This window comes from Haliotis cracherodii, unplaced genomic scaffold, assembly GCF_022045235.1.
Source record: "Haliotis cracherodii isolate W230 unplaced genomic scaffold, xgHalCrac1.p SCAF_4, whole genome shotgun sequence".
NCBI classification, from domain to species: Eukaryota; Metazoa; Mollusca; class Gastropoda; order Lepetellida; family Haliotidae; genus Haliotis; species Haliotis cracherodii.
This window is the reverse complement of record NW_027266297.1, coordinates 37,842,836-37,861,967: the sequence shown is the minus strand read 5'-3', so window position 1 is coordinate 37,861,967 and position 19,132 is coordinate 37,842,836. Positions and strand designations below refer to the sequence as shown.

The window sequence follows — 19,132 nt, the reverse complement described above, 5'->3', positions numbered from 1 at the left end:
AAATGTAACACATAAAACCGATAATAACACAACACTTCTAAGTATGGCTAGTTATATTTAACTGGAGTTTTCTAATAGGCAATTAACTATTGAACCAACTGCATATTACACGTGGATCTGGCTATTGTTTACCTCTCTAAATACAGGGACTATGAACAGGAAATGCATATATGCATTTAATCTCACAAGGTAACAATGCTATTTTGTTACAGTTGGTAGACAGCGATTTAGTCACTTGACACAGAAGTATTGGCTTACTAATTCTTCTAAAGTTGATTTCTCTTACGGATATATTGAAATAATTAAGATCTATATGATTTTCATTTCCAATATGAAAAGTATAACTTTTTCCTTTGTGAAACAAACTAAACAAAACATCTGTTCAACAACGAAATGAGATTTTATTCTATAAGATGAACCGTTATGTACAGAGCAATGAAGACATATCCTCATGTCATTGCATATCGTATTAATTTTTTTTCTACAAATGTTTTTATGCAAGTGAAATGAGCTAGATGTTGAAAGTCTCTGTAACATATAATATCATGAAATTTATATTCATCATTATTTAAGATGTAAATAAATCCACCCATTATTGTAACACAAAAGCCATTAAAACTTTCGTAACATTTTTTATCAACACCATGCATAGTATCCCAGTTAGACTGGTAAACATACCAAGACAACTTTACTGATTCAGTGCTTCATCCGTATTCATAAATTATTCTTTCACATTCCGAAGAAACCCCAGGAACGTAACTGTCCGTGAATATCCGGATTAGAATTGATAGTTTGAGAGTCAATAACTGGATTATTTGGTCCAGATTCGAATATTTACATACCCCCGTCAATACAACAAACAAACTAGAACATAACTATGAAATTTAACTAATGACAGTTTCGTGATAGCCTGTCTTGTCCTCCAGTTTGCCACCATCAAATGTCAAAGCCAAGGTCAAAGTCACGATCAAGACCAACATAAATCAAGAATTGTGCTTCAAGCATCGAAACAATGACATACACCAAGCTTTGTTTTTATGAATACCTCTTGTCGGGCTTTGGTTTGGGAGGTACGGGAGGTTTCACTGATTGCGTTCTTGCTGTTGATGTGTCAAGTAATGGTTCCTGGTAGTGTTCATTTTCTGCTTTGATTTCCTTTCCGTTGGCAGGTACTGGTGGCTTTCTATGTGTCTCAGCTACAGTCATACCTTCGTTCACGTACTGGACAGCTTGCTCATTCAGTGGTGTGTCATCAGGTTTCACAATGGCTGATTCATCATCAGGTAGAATTTCAGCTGATCCTTTAAAGGATGTCTGTCTCTTGTATCCCGAAGCGTTGTAGGGATGGGATTCAATAGCTGTCAGGTAACCAGAAAATCGCAACGGCTCAGCTTTCCAAGGCACCTCATGCTGTGAGCCGATACGTTCACGAGGAGCCATTCCCATGCCATATGAGATGGGTGTTCCCTGCTCACACAATGAGATTGTATTTCCTGGACCAGGCTCATCTTCTTCTATAAATGAAGCATATAGGTTTGCCTGTGCATCCTTAATCTTTTTTTCAAATGACATTTCGATTCCCCTCGCATAGAAAGGATTAACAAAGTCATTATCATCAAGTCCTTCAGTTCTGAACGCAACGTTTTGTTGGTTAGGTTTTGGTCCATGACGACTACGTCTAGATCCTGGCATATCATCTATACAGTCATAAAGGTGGTCCTCTATTATGGAATCATAATAATGATTTATTATAGTGCTAGCTTCATCTAATCGGTCATCGCATATTTCATCATATGCACCTGTAGTTTCTTCGAGCGAGATTGCACCTCCAACCTCCGCACCCGATAAGTTGCTTTTTGCAATCTCAAAGTCATCCTTGTCTGTGAGTCTTGGTACAGACGGGGGAGGCGCAGTAGGCCTACTATTCTTAAAGGACTTGCGGATTGCTATAGTCTGACATTCACGTTCCATAGGACACTTCTCTGATGACACCAGTGGTACAGCAATCGGTCGTGTTGGTTTTGTGGTAATCGCGTCCCTCTTCATTTGGTCTTTTCCAATGACCGCCTGTAGTTCTTCTATCCTTGCCTTTTGCATTTGTGAGGCATTCTCTGGAAGCCTCCTGCCTATTCGTGTCAGCCTTGGTTGTGTAGCTGGGAGAGGTGGTGGCCCCAAAGAAGGCCTCGTATCGTTGACAATAGATGCTGACAGGGAATTACTAGCAATACCATGTGGCGACGGAAATACATCACCCTCAAGTCTGTCCTCAAATCCACTTGGTGATCCTGACAATAACGTTGTTTCTGTGGACGCGTTGGTGCCCTCTCTTGTTTGTTGTTCGCTTGAGGAACTGCTTTTCATTCTAGGAACAGGGATCGGGCGTTTTGGCATGTCTTCACTTGCATCTATCCTTTCGCGATCACATCCATCGCCGGTTGAATCAGATTTGGAGTACCTTGTGTTTTCTAGTAAGTTCGTTGTGGTAGTTACCAATTCAGTAACATGCTGTGTGATCTCCTCATCTATCTCTGTCTGTTGTTCTTTGCTCTTCATAACATCAATCTGACTTTCATCTTCACGCGAATATCTAGTCTCGCGTAATAGTAACCTATCCTTGTCTTTAACACCGTCACGGTTGTTAGTATCATCCCGCACTTGGTCATCCTTATCCAACATCAGCCTGTCTCCAACTTCATCATCGTCAATGTGTATTGAGTGTTCACGCCTATCTTTATCCCTACATGCTGTTCCGTAATCCTTGAGTTGCACCATGTAATTTCGTGCAGGCCTTTTAATACAGGATCGACATACCATTCTGTAAATACAAAGATTCAGTGTGTTTAGATTCGCTTCCAACAAAACTATGTCATATCTATCTGAGCTAAAGATTTTGGGCTTGAACTTTGTTCTTGAAGATAATTGGTCAGATGACCTTTAAGAACTTGACACTACGCTCACAACCCACTCTCATGATAGGGAAGGAAGCCTGGTAAACGTATCTCGGTTTCGATTCTTTATACGTAGTCCTACAATCTGAACAAGACATAAACAAGAAACATGCATATTGAACACTGCAGTTAACACGATTCGTATATTTTCTATTACTTCCCTAATTTATTTTGACTACAAGCCAACGAAAGAAGGATATATTTCATCAACGAGTCACACAGTTCGAAATGGTGATGAAGGGGTGGGGATTTGGTTGGTTGGTTGGTTGGTTGGTTGGTTGTTTAACGCCGCACTCAGCAATATTCCAGCTATATGATGGAGGTCTGTAAATAATCGCGTCTGGACCAAACAATCTAGTGATTGACATCATGCGCATCGATCCACGCAATTGGGACCAGTGACATGCATCAACCAAGTCAGCGAGCCTGACCACCCGATCCCGTTAGTCGCCTTTTACGACAAGCATAGTCGCATTTTACGGCAAGCATGGGTTGCTGAAGACCTATTCTACCCCGGATCTTCACGGGCAGGGGATTTGGTGGTGGGATTTTGTATCGCGATTAGATTCAAAACTGAGCCTGAACATTCTGAAGCATAATTATTTTTTCAAGATTTCTTTTCTATTAAATCCCAGCCCCCTCTCAAACCCACCCTCCCCTCCCCTCCCCTCCCCTCCCCTCCCGAATATTGAATGGTCGGTTCCTAATTTACCTTAAACAACCATAGATGAGGATTATCAGCACTGCGGCCACGATCACTGGCCATACAGAAAGATTTGCAATCAGGAGACTCCTATTAGTCTCCATCTGAAATGAAACCTTTGGTGATTAAATGTACCGTTAGCAGATTCATCACCTGGGCAGGGCAATATACACATCAACATTAAACTGAGTATGAGTGAGGGACTTCGGTTTAGCGCAACTTTGAGCCGTTTTCAGTCACAGCACACTCTTATAATGACACAGATTGATTCAGGTCCTAGATGGTCAGACTTTGGGGACTCACGAGCATGGGTACAAACCACACTTCATTAACAGGCCGAATCTGAGATTCGAGCCAACGATAACTAATGTCTGTGTTTTATATTTGCGGCCAATTAAAGCTAGATAACGAATGCTTTTATCGGGATTTAACACTGATGTCTGCTTATCATTGACCAATCAATCGCGAGTTAAAATGGTGTCCAGTTAAAATTGTGTCAAACACAATTGTAAATGAGGAAATCTTCTTTCAAGAGTTAACAAAGTTAAGAAAGTTCTATGGAGAGTTAGAGTAATGTCCAGTTATCAGGGGTCAAACACTGATAGATTAAGAAAGGTCTATCGAGAGTTAAGTCATGTCTAGTTATGAGGGGTCAAACAATGATAGATTAAGAAAGTTCTATGGAGAGTTAAGTCATGTCTAGTTATCAGGGGTCAACCACTGGTAGATTAAGAAAGTTCTATGGAGAGTTACGTCATGTCTAGTTATCAGGGGTCAAACACTGATAGATTAAGAAAGTTCTATGGAGAGTTACGTCATGTCTAGTTATCAGGGGTCAAACACTGATAGATTAAGGAAGTTCCACGTTAGTTAAGTAATGTCTAGTTATCAGGCGTCAAACACTGATAGATTAAGAAAGTTCTGTGGAGAGTTACGTCATGTCTAGTTATCAGGCGTCAAACACTGATAGATTAAGAAAGTTCTATGGAAAGTAAAGTCATGTCTAGTTATCAGGGGTCAAAAACTGATAGATTAAGAAAGTTCCACGTTAGTTAAGTAATGTCTAGTTATCAGGGGTCAAACACTGATAGATTAAGAAAGTTCTGTGGAGAGTTAAGTCATGTCTAGTTATCAGGCGTCAAACACTGATAGATTAAGAAAGGTCTATGGAGAGTAACGTCATGTCTAGTTATCAGGGGTCAAACAATGATAGATTAAGGAAGTTCCACGTTAGTTAAGTAATGTCTAGTTATCAGGCGTCAAACACTGATAGATTAAGAAAGTTCAATGGAGAGTTACGTCATGTCTAGTTATCAGGGGTCAAACACTGATAGATTAAGAAAGTTCTGTGGAGAGTTAAGTCATGTCTAGTTATCAGGCGTCAAACACTGATAGATTAAGAAAGGTCTATCGAGAGTTACGTCATGTCTAGTTATCAGGGGTCAAACACTGATAGATTAAGAAAGTTCTATGGAGAGTTACGTCATGTCTAGTTATCAGGGGTCAAACACTGATAGATTAAGAAAGTTCTATGGAAAGTTAAGTCATGTCTAGTTATCAGGGGTCAAAAACTGATAGATTAAGAAAGTTCCACGTTAGTTAAGTAATGTCTAGTTATCAGGGGTCAAACACTTATAGATTAAGAACGTTATGTGGAGAGTTAAGTCATGTCTAGTTATCAGGCGTCAAACACTGATAGATTAAGAAAGTTCTATGGAGAGTTAAGTCATGTCTAGTTATCAGGCGGCAAACACTGATAGATTAAGAAAGTTCTGTGGAGAGTTAAGTCATGTCTAGTTATCAGGCGTCAAACACTGATAGATTAAGAAAGTTCTATGGTGAGTTAAGTAATGTCTAGTTATCAGGAGTCAAACAATGCTAGATAAGGATAGCATCGCGAGTTAACAGTCGTGTCGTGTCTTTGACAAAATCATATACAGAGGAATTAACAACTAGGAGCATTTATGAATGTTTTAAAGACGATGTTGATTATTTTGCTGAAATGTATATTAAATTGACATACCGTGTTCGTTCGTGCCTCTCGGAGATATATCTCTGTAAAACTCGATAACTGAATTCGCACAGGAAATATTTTGAGTGTTTTCCGTGACTCACAACTTCCCTTTGTGGCTGTATGCCTTCAGTAAGTTAGTAAGTTTTGTTTTAACGCCGCTTTGAGCAGTATTTATATCAAAGTGCGTCACCTTGATGGGAAGGAACCAAGAAGTGATGGAAGTCTCAGACGTTTACCGTTTTGGTGAAACCCACAATACGGATTTGGTACTGACAAACCTATAACCTAAATCAGGGTGGATTCGAACCCACGATATACAAATTCAAGAAACATACCATCTAAAACACACCTCATTAAGAAAACCATACATAGGAAATATTCAATATGAAATAACTATTCTATCGTGATCATCCACATACCATTATTCCGGCGAATATGGTATTCGACGCAACCTTTTGACAGTGACTTGTGACTTTGTCTCCCGTTCACCGACGTAATTAGAACATTTACTGTCAGGCAGGAGGGATGACTTCAACTTTCCGATGGTTAACTTCCGATGGTCGAGCAATATTCACGCAGCTCCAGCCCCTGGCGTCTACATTTCAGAACCCTTGAGGTATAATGAGCATGCTCTTTCTACGAAGAGCTTCATACGACTCAAAAGCTGTTTGATCAAGGTTACAACATTCACGGCCTCAATCAAAAGGTTTCATGATGGACTTGTGGAGGACATGTCCAAAATGACAAAAATGATGTCCAATGCAGTTCCCTATTTTGACTTGTACCATTTGTTCCCGTTTTTTGGGGGTGAACACTTGACTTGACTTTGCATCTACTTTTGACGGTGCCACGGGAGGGGCAGAATACACTGACTGACACCTGGTATCGTCACTGTTTAATAATGATTCATAAACACCTGCTCATGATAAGGTCGGAACCGTACATTCGTCTGTGCTTTCAGCAGAGATTTCCTATTACAAACGAAAGGTTTTTGTCGCTTTCATATACATTAGCAAGTATTGAAGTACAAACAATACAAAGGTCATGAATAAAAAGGAATTGCAAAAAAGATTATTTCCTGTATGAAAATAAACAGTTTATAGATCTTCTTTTGTGTTGACGACCTTGGGTCGACATGCACGCTCTTGTATAGACTTACTTCCTTGTAATGAAACATGTTACAATCGTGAACTCTGTAATTCGCGCGTTATTGTTTTTGTGTCATTTTCCGTTTCGAATCTATTTGAACAGTACATGTACCAGGTCCTGCATTTCGTGTACACTCAAGTGGGTACTACTGAACTCAGTACAATTTTGCTAGTCCGGAAACACCGACGGACATTGCCGATTAGGGACGTATACATTTAGTTACATATACTTATTATGGGCATTCATTGCATGACCTGGTGCGGTCGAGTAGCCTAGTGGTAAAGGCGTTCGCTCATCACGCCGAAGACCCGGGTTCGATTCCCGACATCGGTACAATGTGTGAAGCCCAATTTCTGGTGTCCCCCGCCGTGATATTGCTGGGATATTGCAAAAAGCGGCGTAAAACCATACTCACTTACTCATTGCATGACCTTGTTCATATTACAACTGCACCTATATACCAGCGGTTGTTTAGTTAAGTCGACGCGATCCAGCCCTTTTCCTGCTACCTCCAATGCAATATAATCTGACAGATGTGACAGTAAACCGAAATGTCATCCCTGGCAATTCAGCTGGTCAGTGTGAACATGTGCAGAACATGGGCCTATAGCAATGTAGGCCGCGACAAATAGCATTCGAAATATTATCATCTAGCATGGTTATTACATACATGTGTATGTCTGCAACATGAAAACTTTTCCTAGTAAACATAATTGTGAAGAACCTCATTCCTGTAAATATTTAGGCCGTCAATAGGAATGGCTGTGTGATCCTTACCCGCAACCAGTGGAATGATAACATGTAATATTTCGTTCGTTCTAGCCTCTATGCAAGTGAGGCAGGTGTTGTTTTCCTTGTATCTGTAGAAAACTATACATTTCTGAAATGTACAACTACGACTTGACTTTGTGTTTGAGGAAATAGCAACATAGGCAGTGTTAATATGCATAACATACAAGGTGACAGATTAATGTTAAGGAGAGAGGTTGGTTGGTTGGTTGGTTTGTTGTTTAACGCCGCACTCAGCAATACATTCCAGACATACAACATTACGAGAAAAGGACTATGGTTTACGCTGTGTAAGTACTCCAGCCAGGTCACGTCGAGCTGTAAATGATCGGGATGGTTGGTTTTGGTTTGTTGTGTAACGCCGCACTCAGCAATATTCCAGCTATATGACGGCGGTCTGTAAATAATCGAATCTAGACCAGACAATCCAGTGATTAATATCATGAGCATCAGTCCACGCAATTGGGATCGATGACATGCATCAACCAAGTCAGCGAGCCTGACCACCCGATCCCGTTAGTCGCCTTTCACGACAAGCATAGTCACCTTTTACGGCAAGCATGGGTTGCTGAAGACCTAGTCTACCCCGGACCTAGTCTACCTATGTTCACAGGTCTTAAGGAGGAAGGAGGTCAAACATCACACGACTCCTGATGATCCTTAACGTCCTCAACACGAGCACTGCGTCATCTGTTACCTTAAGGCAGAACAGAAGAAAAGACCTTTATTACTCCCAAGGCTATCTGTACATAGCATGTTAAGGATTTACAGATTAGAGTAATAATGGCTGCCAAATTTCTTTGAATGTATCCATTACTTAGTCCATTTAACAATAGTTGACAAGTTTATTTATTTAACATATGATTGTTACATTGAAAAAGCTGGATAAGTTTATACATTGTGGATGGACAGGGAAGTTTATTCGTATGCATTCAAACATAAATGAAATTCGTCAGCAATGTCCTCACTATTACATAGAGTGCTTTTCTCATCCCCTAAGAGTGTAATGCGCAATCTTCCACATTCGTTGGGTAATAATGACAAGATGTTCTGAACAATAACAAAGATATTTATAGTCGTTTGGGGTAAGTAAACTAAATATGTTTCCAGTGCCATGTTATCATTTATGGTTTTGTAGAAATAGCTTTGTTAGATGAAATGTTGAAATATCAGTCCCAATTGAGTTCCAATTTTGTAAAAATGTTTAACAAACATAAACCACCTTTGGCGCATATTTTAGCAGTGAAATTATTATACAAAATATTAAAAACTATGAGTGATACTTTTGTGCATTTTCCAGATAATGGTCTTGCCCAGAAAGTAATGACTCTTAACATGGCTGTAATGTACAGGGGTTTGTGACACTGTGTCATGTTTCGGGTCAAATGTGTCCATAAACTTAAAATGGCAATAACGACAACTTAGCTCGTCATCGTCAGTAAATATAAAAGCGACAAAACCATTTCAATAATCATAAGACATCTACCGGAGGAACCGTTATGAATTTCATGTAAATATGCATCACATACAGCGTTACAGATGAATGTTAAGTGAGTGAGTTGGGGTTAACGCCGCTGTATTCCAGTTGTATCACGGCGTGTGTGGGAGGAAAGCCCAGAGTGATGCAGGTCTCAGACATTTACCATTTCGGTGAAACCCACAAACCTAGAAACATAATTGGGGCGAACCGGGATTCGAACCCACAATCATATGTTTCTGGCGTGCCCAAGGGACGCAACTCTGCAGAGCGAATCGCGGCGCCTTAGACGACTGGGCCACCCGTGCCCCCGATGAATGTTAAGAAGAGGGTTAAATATTACAAATGACCCCTGATAATCCTTACAGGTGTTCAAATTCGCCACCGTTTAACTTTGGTATGCATGACGTTCCAACCCACGCAAAAAAAGTGAACAAAGCCATACAATATTATTATATTTGTTTTATTTATTTAGACAAAGGCAACGAAACTGGAAAAAAAATATATACAAACGTTTTATATTACTTTGGTGGCATCAAACTCCCTTTTACACAGAACATATCAATGAAATATAAATAATATAATGCACGTGTGCCATTCATAATAACTGTGTGAATTCTTAAACTTTTTCTTTTCTTAAGGCTATAGATGTTAAAGCCAACTATAAACACATTTTTTAGGAAAAGTGTACAATGTACAGTGTGTCGATAGCTTGATATTCATGCTCACACAAAGATGTATAAAATTCAACGTCTGCGTGAAATGTTATCTAAATAGGTTTATTTGAATGAATGCACAATGCAACATAAGTTTGAGGATAAAAACAATCAAATAAAAGGATATAATAATATAATCTGAAAATGGAAGAAATTACTCAAGGTGTATCGAAGAAACAAAACAAACATAAACGTTATTGAATAAACAAAAACACAAAGATATCTTATAAGTAATGATATTAATACATGACATGAAAGATTCATTTACATCATACAGTATAAATAAGCAAAGAGTAGTGGTTTAATGACTTGAGTTAAGCTTGCTGGGATGCCACTTTGGCAGGGTCAAACCGCATTTAAGAAAACACGTCATACTTCGATGTGAATGAGTGGGTCGTTTTTCCCTGCTTTCAATAGAATGTTGGTTATATCACGGCGCCTCAGATTAGGGAGAAAGCCCAAAGTGATGTATGTATACAACTGTGGTGAAACCCACGAGCACGGATATGGTCCTGGCAAACCAAGAATCAAAGTCTAGGATTTCTGACACGCCCAATTCATTGTTTTGTTTCAGACCCAAACACACAGTCACGAATTACGTGAAACAGTCAATAAAAAGATATATAGAATACAATTAATGGAAAACAAGAAATATTATCCCCTCAAGTCTATACATTAATAGGGGTCGGTCGGGTAGTCTAGTGGTTAAAGCGTTCGCTCGTCACGCCGAAGACCCGGGTTCGATTCCTGACATGGGTACAATGTGTGAAGCCCATTTCTGGTGTCCCCTACCGTGATATTGCTGGAATATTGCTAAAAGCGGCGTAAAGCCACACTCACTCACTCACTATACATTAATAAGAACTTGATTTAAAAAAATTATCATGCAGAACCAGAACATAAAGTGTTTCTCATTAATTATCTGTCGACCATCAAGTATTCATGGTTTATGTTTTTGTTTAAATAAGTCTTTGACGGGTTTTCACATGCAAAAAGAAACTCTTATGCAATAACATTTACTACCCCCAGCATGTCATTGTAAATAAAAGCGACAAAACCCTTTCCACATTCATAAGAAATCTCTGCCCAAAACGATTGCACGAATCCGACATAAGAACAACTAAATGTTCAGTATTTGAAATCTGTCTGCTGTGTGCATGTCTACTCGTCATAAGTGAACCTGTATATCTGACGTAGCCATAAAAAAAGGAAAGTTGTCCAATCTAGAAAAGAGTAACAATGCATGTTTATTACAACAAACATGACTAAAACAGAATTTTAAAAAGGCCAAAGGTTCAGCTTGAAACAAAACCATCGCTGTAAATAATCACGTATTTGGCATTGACCTAGTACCGTAAATGCCATCTCTCATCTCTCATGAAATGGGCTATTTCCCCTTCCATGGTCCACTCAGGTACTCCATCAAAATATCATGGCAAAATCTGTATTGTTCCTGAAAAAAACGAAGTGCATTTGTCATATATTATTGTAAAAATTAAGAAATTCGAGTTTCTATATATACAAGAAAGGTTCGAGTGCTATGCCTCTGTCCATTAACAAAGTATAACATATGCCACTTCTAAATCCCCATCAAAGAAAATTATATAAGAAAATATTTAGAGAAACTCAGAATATAACGTTTCAGCACGTGTAACGTACAGATATATACAGGTCAAAATTAATCAAAGAAGCCCCAATTCTTCCATGTGTCTATAGTTAATCTGTAATCGGGTGTTCTTTTACTTCTTTTGAGTAGTATATAACACGAACACTCACTTGGGAGTTACAAACAACAATTGGATACAAACAGCCCTAAAACAAACACAAATCTCCACTCTCCTTGTCCATTGTTATAACGAACACACTTATAACGAACTGACGGGTATAACGAACTTACTTTTTTGGTCCCGACTATTTGCTGTAGCTATGCTGTATATATGCTTATAACGAACTACGGTTAGTACGAACTAAAATTAGTAATCCCTTTGAGTTCGTTATAACCGGAGTTTACTGTACTTCTCTTTGGATGACCTTTACGTGACAGTTCTAGAAAATAAACCTATTACCATGGTGGGTATAACCTGCGGCCGGACATTGCGAGTGGTTCTGATGGCCCGGTCCACTGACACAAGCTGTGCAGTGAGGACGTGTTCTTGTATGGAGCTGACCACAGAGAACAGCCCGCACCGAGTTGCTCCATCTCTGAAAAACAGTCACAAGAACTATGTTTATTGTGAAGTACACTGGAAGTTGTTTTGTTCGTTTGCTTTTTGTTTAATGCCGCTTTCAGCAATATTCCAGCTATATGACGGCGGTCTGTCGCGTTTGGACCAGGTAGTCAAGAGATTTACATCATGAGCATCGGTCTACAAATGTTTACCATGTTTACCTGCACTGACCCAGGACAGGGCCGTGTTCTAACACCATGTTTACCTGCACTGACCCAGGATGAGGCCGCGTTCTAACTCCATGTTTACCTGCACTGTACCAGGATGAGGCCGTGTTCTAACACCATGTTTACCTGCACTGAACCAGGATAGGGGCCGTGCTGGAGTTCCACTGTCTGATGTAATCCAAGAGGGTGAGGAAATGAACAGAGCTGCGAGGAAGATCGGTCGATTTCCAAGAATCTGCTCGAAACAGAGTTATCTCCCTTGTTTCATTTGTACCCTGTCAGAGGAGATAAACGTTTCCTTAAAGGTTATACAGGTGCACATATATTTACATGGTCAACTTAATGGTATATTTTTTTATTTTTTTAAGAAACGAAGGCATAATCAAACTATATTTACAGATGTTCGAAAGTGACGAGCATGAATATAAAATTTATTGTCCTACTTATTGGAAACATCTGTTTCACCTTTTTTAACAGGCAATTGTAACTGGTGGCCAGAACGGTCCGGATCTCGTTTAAAAACGCGTGGTATGCGTGGTTAGATCGACTCATGAGGGGGCTCAAGTAGCCTGTAAGTCTGCAGTAAAGATGCTTTACTATTTGCAATCAAGCATCTTCATCTTGCAATGGTCTTACCTTCATTGAATACTTGTAAACCTCTGTTCGAAATCCAGGGTGATTTTGACGCTTGATGAACGATACAGCAAAGGGCCCATAATTGCCTGGCTTGCCCTCTTCAGCCCAATACACAGCACAGTCTCCCTGTCAATACATCATTAGGTATCATAACCATGGCTAGCATGGTTCTGGTTTCCTCCTCTGTGATTAGGAGGAGGCACAGGAATATAATTTTATGTTCCCAGTGGATCTTAAATGGCGCTTATCATACCTTTACTGAGATACGAGAAATGTAATGCATGTCGTCTTATCAGCGACATGGGGTTTAACGTCGCATTCAAGATTATTGCACTTTTTATAGCGGCGTTCATTCACGTGTGTGTGGCTGCTTGTACTATTCCAGACAAATGCCGATTATATAGCGCTTGCCTAAAGAGATACCCCACTCAGACGCAGTGTACTGAATCCGAGCAGACCAGTGACAACAAGTACCGTCTTTTGTTATGACGCAGCTGGGTATCGAACAACCTGCCTCCCGTTCTGCGTGTAAACCCTCTATCTACTAGACCACGGGGGCGGTCTAGTCATTTCATGATCACGCATAACTATCCTACGATTAGGATTAAATAAAGCGGCAATACCCTTTACATAATCATAGGAAATATCGGATAAAGGTAATCTCCATTGTACGATTCCGACTGTACCATAAGCGTTACTAATAAATACTGACAAAATACCTATCCTATACCAACGTAAAACCCATACCGATGCATTCTCTTTATAATCATCCAGTACCACAATGCCTGAGATGCGGTAGTCGTGAATGAGGCGCCAGATGTCCACCACTGTAGATGGCAGGGGTGCCTGGGTCAAGATGAAGGCACGTTGCTTCTTGTAGGACTGGACGCACAAATATAGAGCAATATTTCGGAGAAACAAAACCAAGAAGAAATATTAAATCAACGTTTTTTTTATGAAATACATTTTTCTGCTTCATCGAGGATGATTTTTCTTTCTATGCAGTTACATGTATGTACGAGTCTGTTGGACGATTCAGGCTACATCATGGGCATGTGCTTATGAATCACTATCAAATAGACAGTGAAAAGGTCAGCGTATCTTGCCACACCAGTGACACATGTCACAAACCCATGCAAAGGCAAGTCAAAAGTTTACCTGACCAAACGCGTGAACATAAACAAGGAAATGCATCGGTCATTTTGGTCACTGATGCGTCAAATGTGGAAGAAGTGTATAGCGAATTCTTATTGTGGTATTTGGATCTACAAAAACCAATCTATTGAAACGTACAAACACGTTTCTAAGCACCAGAAGAAGACATTTGGTCCTTACTTCGGCCATGTTTTGATGTATCGGCTCCTAGGTAGACCTCCGTTTTAAATACACTGTCTAATGTGTCGAGGGGTCAGTCAGTATCTTGACGCACTATCATCAGAGTGAAGCTTGTTTGTAAGAGATCAAATAAATTAAACAGTATTACCGGTACGAAAACCGCATTAATGTAATCTGTGTGGTCTTCCACTTCAGTTGTCAGGAGAGGTCGATCACTGTCATCTGTGAAAGAATTATATTTCTGAGAAATATGTTGCAAATTTTTAATGCACCCAGGTAAAGTATTGTAGAGTGTTGTGCTGGGCATGATTGGATGGCTTCGGTGTAGGACCACACAAGAGGATATAGTAATCCAATAATCAGCTGTTAAAATGTTAGATGACTTTCTACTGTTGTTATGACATTAGATCCTGAAAACATAGGTGCCCGCTCGCCAGACAAACCGGCAAACCGATATCAACGTCACATGGCGACAATAGATAAAAGCATTTAATTAAAAATTATGTAAGCAACATTACAATGTTACTTAATGTTACAGTGTGTGAGCTTGTACTATTCCGGATTAATGCCAGCTAAATAGTGCTATCCCACTGAGATACCATGGTGTAGTTTTACATGGATACCCCACTCAGACACAGTATACGGACTCCGAGCCGACCAGTCCTTGTTTTATTCCTTGATAGGCAGGGTAATAACAAGTACCATATTTTAACGTCTTTTGGAGGCACTATGGAGGCAATATAAAAGTGATTAAAAAAACAAAACCTATATACAAATATTGTTGATACATTTCGAAAGTTAAATGTACATGTAAAACAATAATACCTGGGTATAGTGACTGTCTCCTATTTTTCTGAATGTTTTCAGCATAGCGGGCTACAGTTGCAGTGACTGCAGGTCCTGGGCAGCTGTTCAGTTTCTGAAAAATAGTTATCAAGTACCCACAGCACAAGCAACCGTCATAGCTTATTGTATTTCGAGTCCATTTTGGGCCACCGTGTATCACGGGCGTAGCACATATAATCTTCCCGAGACAAAGGAGTTCACTTACTATAAAAGTTCAGTTTTGCCTCGGGAAGATGAGCAGATATCGTATTAAGCTGACATGCAGCTGATATTACATGTAAATTTCTGTTCAAAGCGGCATTAAACGAATGTATCACACTTTCTTTCGTTTCCAGAACTACAAACCTCAAATCTTGCCGCAATGCCATTGTTCCCGTCAGTGTCTCTCTGTTGTTGCTTGTAAACGTTGCCAAACTCTGCTGTTGGTACTGCCGTCGTCGTGTACTCCAGAGCGTCCAGTACACAGTCGTGAAGAAACACATACTGGACCTAACGGCCAGACAAATACAATTACTGATGTTAAGTACTGCAAATTCGTGTCGTCACCTGCACACCACAACACAGTTAGTCAATGATCCTTGGCAGTGTTTATTGTTCCTTGTTATATTTTAATATAAAATGTAAACGCCAGAGAATAACCATCCTCGATTATCTGACGAAACAGAATCTGTTTGGCGTAAAAGGCAAATAGCGGTTATAATTATGAATGGATCACGGATTATCAGTAATGGCACCACGTGTTCGTGAAAAGTGTAAGCATGTCAAATTCCAAATTAAAGTTGCCTTAAAGTTATATTGTAGATAGAACAGTGTGATGCTTTTCTTTCTTTTTGTAATCTGATCAGGCACGAGTTTATGTCAAAAGTAACAGCTAGAATTGCGGAAGGTAAAGCTCTTGACAGATATACAACTGTGACCATTCCATCATGGAATGTAATCATTACCTTTGTTTGGACCATCTTAAGCCGCTGCGTCCTTAGTTTCCACACGCATGCGTACACGTCGACGCTTCCCTGTTCTTCCGCTTCCTGTAGCAAATAGTCCAGGGAGATAAGTGTCCCAGTGCGTCCCACTCCCGCGCTGGACAAGGACAACAAAAGTGGGTCGTTACTGTGATGTCAGCGTTGTAGGGGCCCGCATTTTTATTACATCAGCGAGTCAGCAAAGGTAGAATGAACACTCGCAGGCGTTTACCACAACCCACGAGCAAAGGTATAGTGCTGACATACATATACGACCATAAAGTGGATCTTGAATTCGAATTAACGACTGGCGTACACTGACAGGCTTAGGGGCGCAACTCAGCATATAACATCATTGCACTTGCCGGTGAAACCAGGAATGGGCTTCACACATTGTACCCATGTCGGGAATCGAACCCGGGTCTTCGAGCGAACGCTTTAACCACTAGGCTACCCGACCGCCCCTCATTGCACTTGAAAACGAATTCACTGAGGAATTTTTAGTATCTTTACATATATCCGCCTCCTTAGTCTAGTGGGTAGAGCTTCTGCCCGAGAGTGGAAGGAGGTGGGTTGATCCCCAGGCCCGTCATACCAAGGGGCGTCAAAAGATGGTACTTGTTGCTACCCTGTCTGGCGTTCAGAATTAAGGGGATAAAACACTGACTGGTCGGTCAGTATAATGTGTTTGGGTGTGATGCACTATAAAGCCGTCATTAGTCAAAGTAGAAGTCCTGGAACCAGTAGCAACACACTTTCGTGCATATACGTTTCTGTATAACTGCTATAGTCTTGAACTCAACGTTAAACCCCATTTCATTTATAAAACGCTTTCAGTGAACATCCTTTCAAATATGCGACTCTATGATGGCTGATGGAGATCAAGGGTAGATTGAGATAGGAAACGGTCATGTTGACCAATGTTGACCTACCTGCAATGAACGACAGTTGGTCCCTTGTCAAAATCACAGAATTCTCGAACAGTGTTTCGCAACATCACAAGCGACATGGGGTACTTGGGGACGTCTTTGTCAGGCCAAACAGTGTAATGGATGTGTTTCACTTGCTTAGAAACGCCATGTTTCTGAAAGCAAAAGTACATCATCATCATAATCATCATCATCACTGTCATTACTATTTATTATTACCTTTTAGTAACATACAACAGTTCTGTCACCCTTGTAACAATGACGCATTAAGTCATATGTATCGTCAAGGTGCAAGTGTGGAGCATTCTACGTCATATTACAGAAAAACTGTTCAAAGCAGTGTTAACCAATTCAGTCATGAAAAGGGGTATTAAAGGAGTCAACGGGGAGGTGTTTTTGAACTTATCTGCGTATACGTGTAGAATAAAGGAGAAATGGTCCTCTTAAAAATCCTAATGACCGACACAGAGACAAAAGATTTGTTACTGTATTTGAACATGTTTATTAGAAGAGGCACGATACAGTGAGAAAGCCCTTAACGGCACGAAAAAATCGTATATGCAGTAGACGGTATTATATTATGTTCTAGTTTGTTGTTTTTTGTTTAAGGCCGCACTGAGCAATATTCAAGCTATATTACAGCGGTCTGTAAATCATCGAATCTGGACCTGACAATCCAGTGACTGATATCATGAGCATAGATCTACGCAAAAAGGATAATGAAGACAGGCATCAACCAAGTTAGCGATCCTGACCACCCGATCCCGTTAGTCGCCCTTGCGACGAGCATGGGTTGCTTAAGACCAATTCTAACCCGGATGTTCATGGGGGAGAAAAGCATGGGTTGCTGAAGACCAATTATTATTTTAACCCGGATCTTCACGGGTGAGACAAGCATGGGTTGCTGAAGACCAATTCTAACCCGTATATTCACGGGTGAGACAAGCATGGGTTGCTGCAGACCAATTCTAACCCGTGTCTTCATGGGTGAGACAAGCATGGGTTGCTGCAGACCAATTCTAACCCGTTTCATGGGTGAGACAAGCATGGGTTGCTGCAGACCAATTCTAACCCGTATCTTCACGGGTGAGACAAGCATGGGTTGCTGCAGACCAATACAAGCCGTGTCTTCACGGGGGAAACGGTATATAAGGATTGCATGACTCACTCTCTGAGCACTGAGGGTCCTGATGGTGAGATCCGCTAACTGGCAGATGTCCAGACAGGTGATGCTCCAATCTCCAAACTCAGACACGCCCCTGTCAGGCCAGTACTGGTGACATCTCTCCTATAACACAAAATACAGTACAGCAATATGTACATGTCTCTACACAAACATGGCTGTTTGGGCGTTGCTGAGGCAGGGGCGTTCAAGGCTCATTACATATGTGTATTATACATCCTGGCAGGAAACAGTCCATTTTTCGGGAACACTACTATCATCACTGTTTGATAGTGGTTCATAAATACATGATTATGTTCGTACAATGGATTCTGCTTTTAGCAGAGATTCCTTATGATTATAGAAAGGATTTTGTCGATTATAGCAATCAATATGTGTTTTTGCTCACCCTTCCATCTTCCATGACGTTGGCCAGCATGACGATGACAGGACATTGGTTCTCCCACACCATCTCCCAGAAGTCAGTCACTGTGCTGGGTAAGGGGCCTGTAAATGTATCAGCATCATATCATTTGTATTAGCCATCATAAATTATATCCCATTCAGGAGTTTTGCACATGGGTAAAATGTTTGTTAGAAAAGAGTGAGTGAGTGAGTTGGGTTTAACGCTGCTTTTAACTGTATTCCAGTTATATCATGGCGTGTCAGCTTAATCTGGGAGGAGAGCTCGAAGTGATGTGGGTCTCAGACGCCTAACACTTCAGTGAGACCCACGAGCCCGGTGCTGACAAACCTAGTTACATAATCGGGGCGAACGGAGATTCGAATCCACAATCATAGGTTTCTGGCGTGACCAAGGGACGCAACTCTGCACAGCGAATCGCGGCGCCTAAGACGACGAGGCCACCCCTGCCCCTTGTTGGAAAACGATTTTAAAACACTTTTATGGATGCAATTCTGCAACAACATGCGATGTCTGATTGATATATACATTTCATTTCAATATTATTCACCAACCTTGAGCGGCGATGTACTGTCGCTTATTTGAAGGACCCTGTGTAGAAACGAAATGAAACTTGACACGTGGATGGATATAAATTATTAAAACAT

The 19,132-nt window shown here is 40.5% G+C and overlaps 1 protein-coding gene and 1 pseudogene across 1 annotated transcript; both read right to left on the bottom strand.

The window, feature by feature from the left end:
• Positions 1-596: 596 nt before the first annotated feature.
• Positions 597-5,749, bottom strand: LOC139480004 (uncharacterized). The gene is made up of 3 exons (XM_071262971.1): positions 5,675-5,749; positions 3,661-3,755; positions 597-2,815 (listed from the first exon to the last, which is right to left on the bottom strand). The coding sequence occupies exons 2-3, from the start codon at positions 3,753-3,755 to the stop codon at positions 1,036-1,038; spliced, it is 1,875 nt and encodes a 624-aa protein (XP_071119072.1). The 5' UTR covers positions 5,675-5,749; the 3' UTR covers positions 597-1,035.
• A 3,818-nt stretch (positions 5,750-9,567) lies between these two features.
• Positions 9,568-19,132, bottom strand: part of LOC139478251 (uncharacterized) — a 32,474-nt pseudogene continuing 22,909 nt past the window's right edge.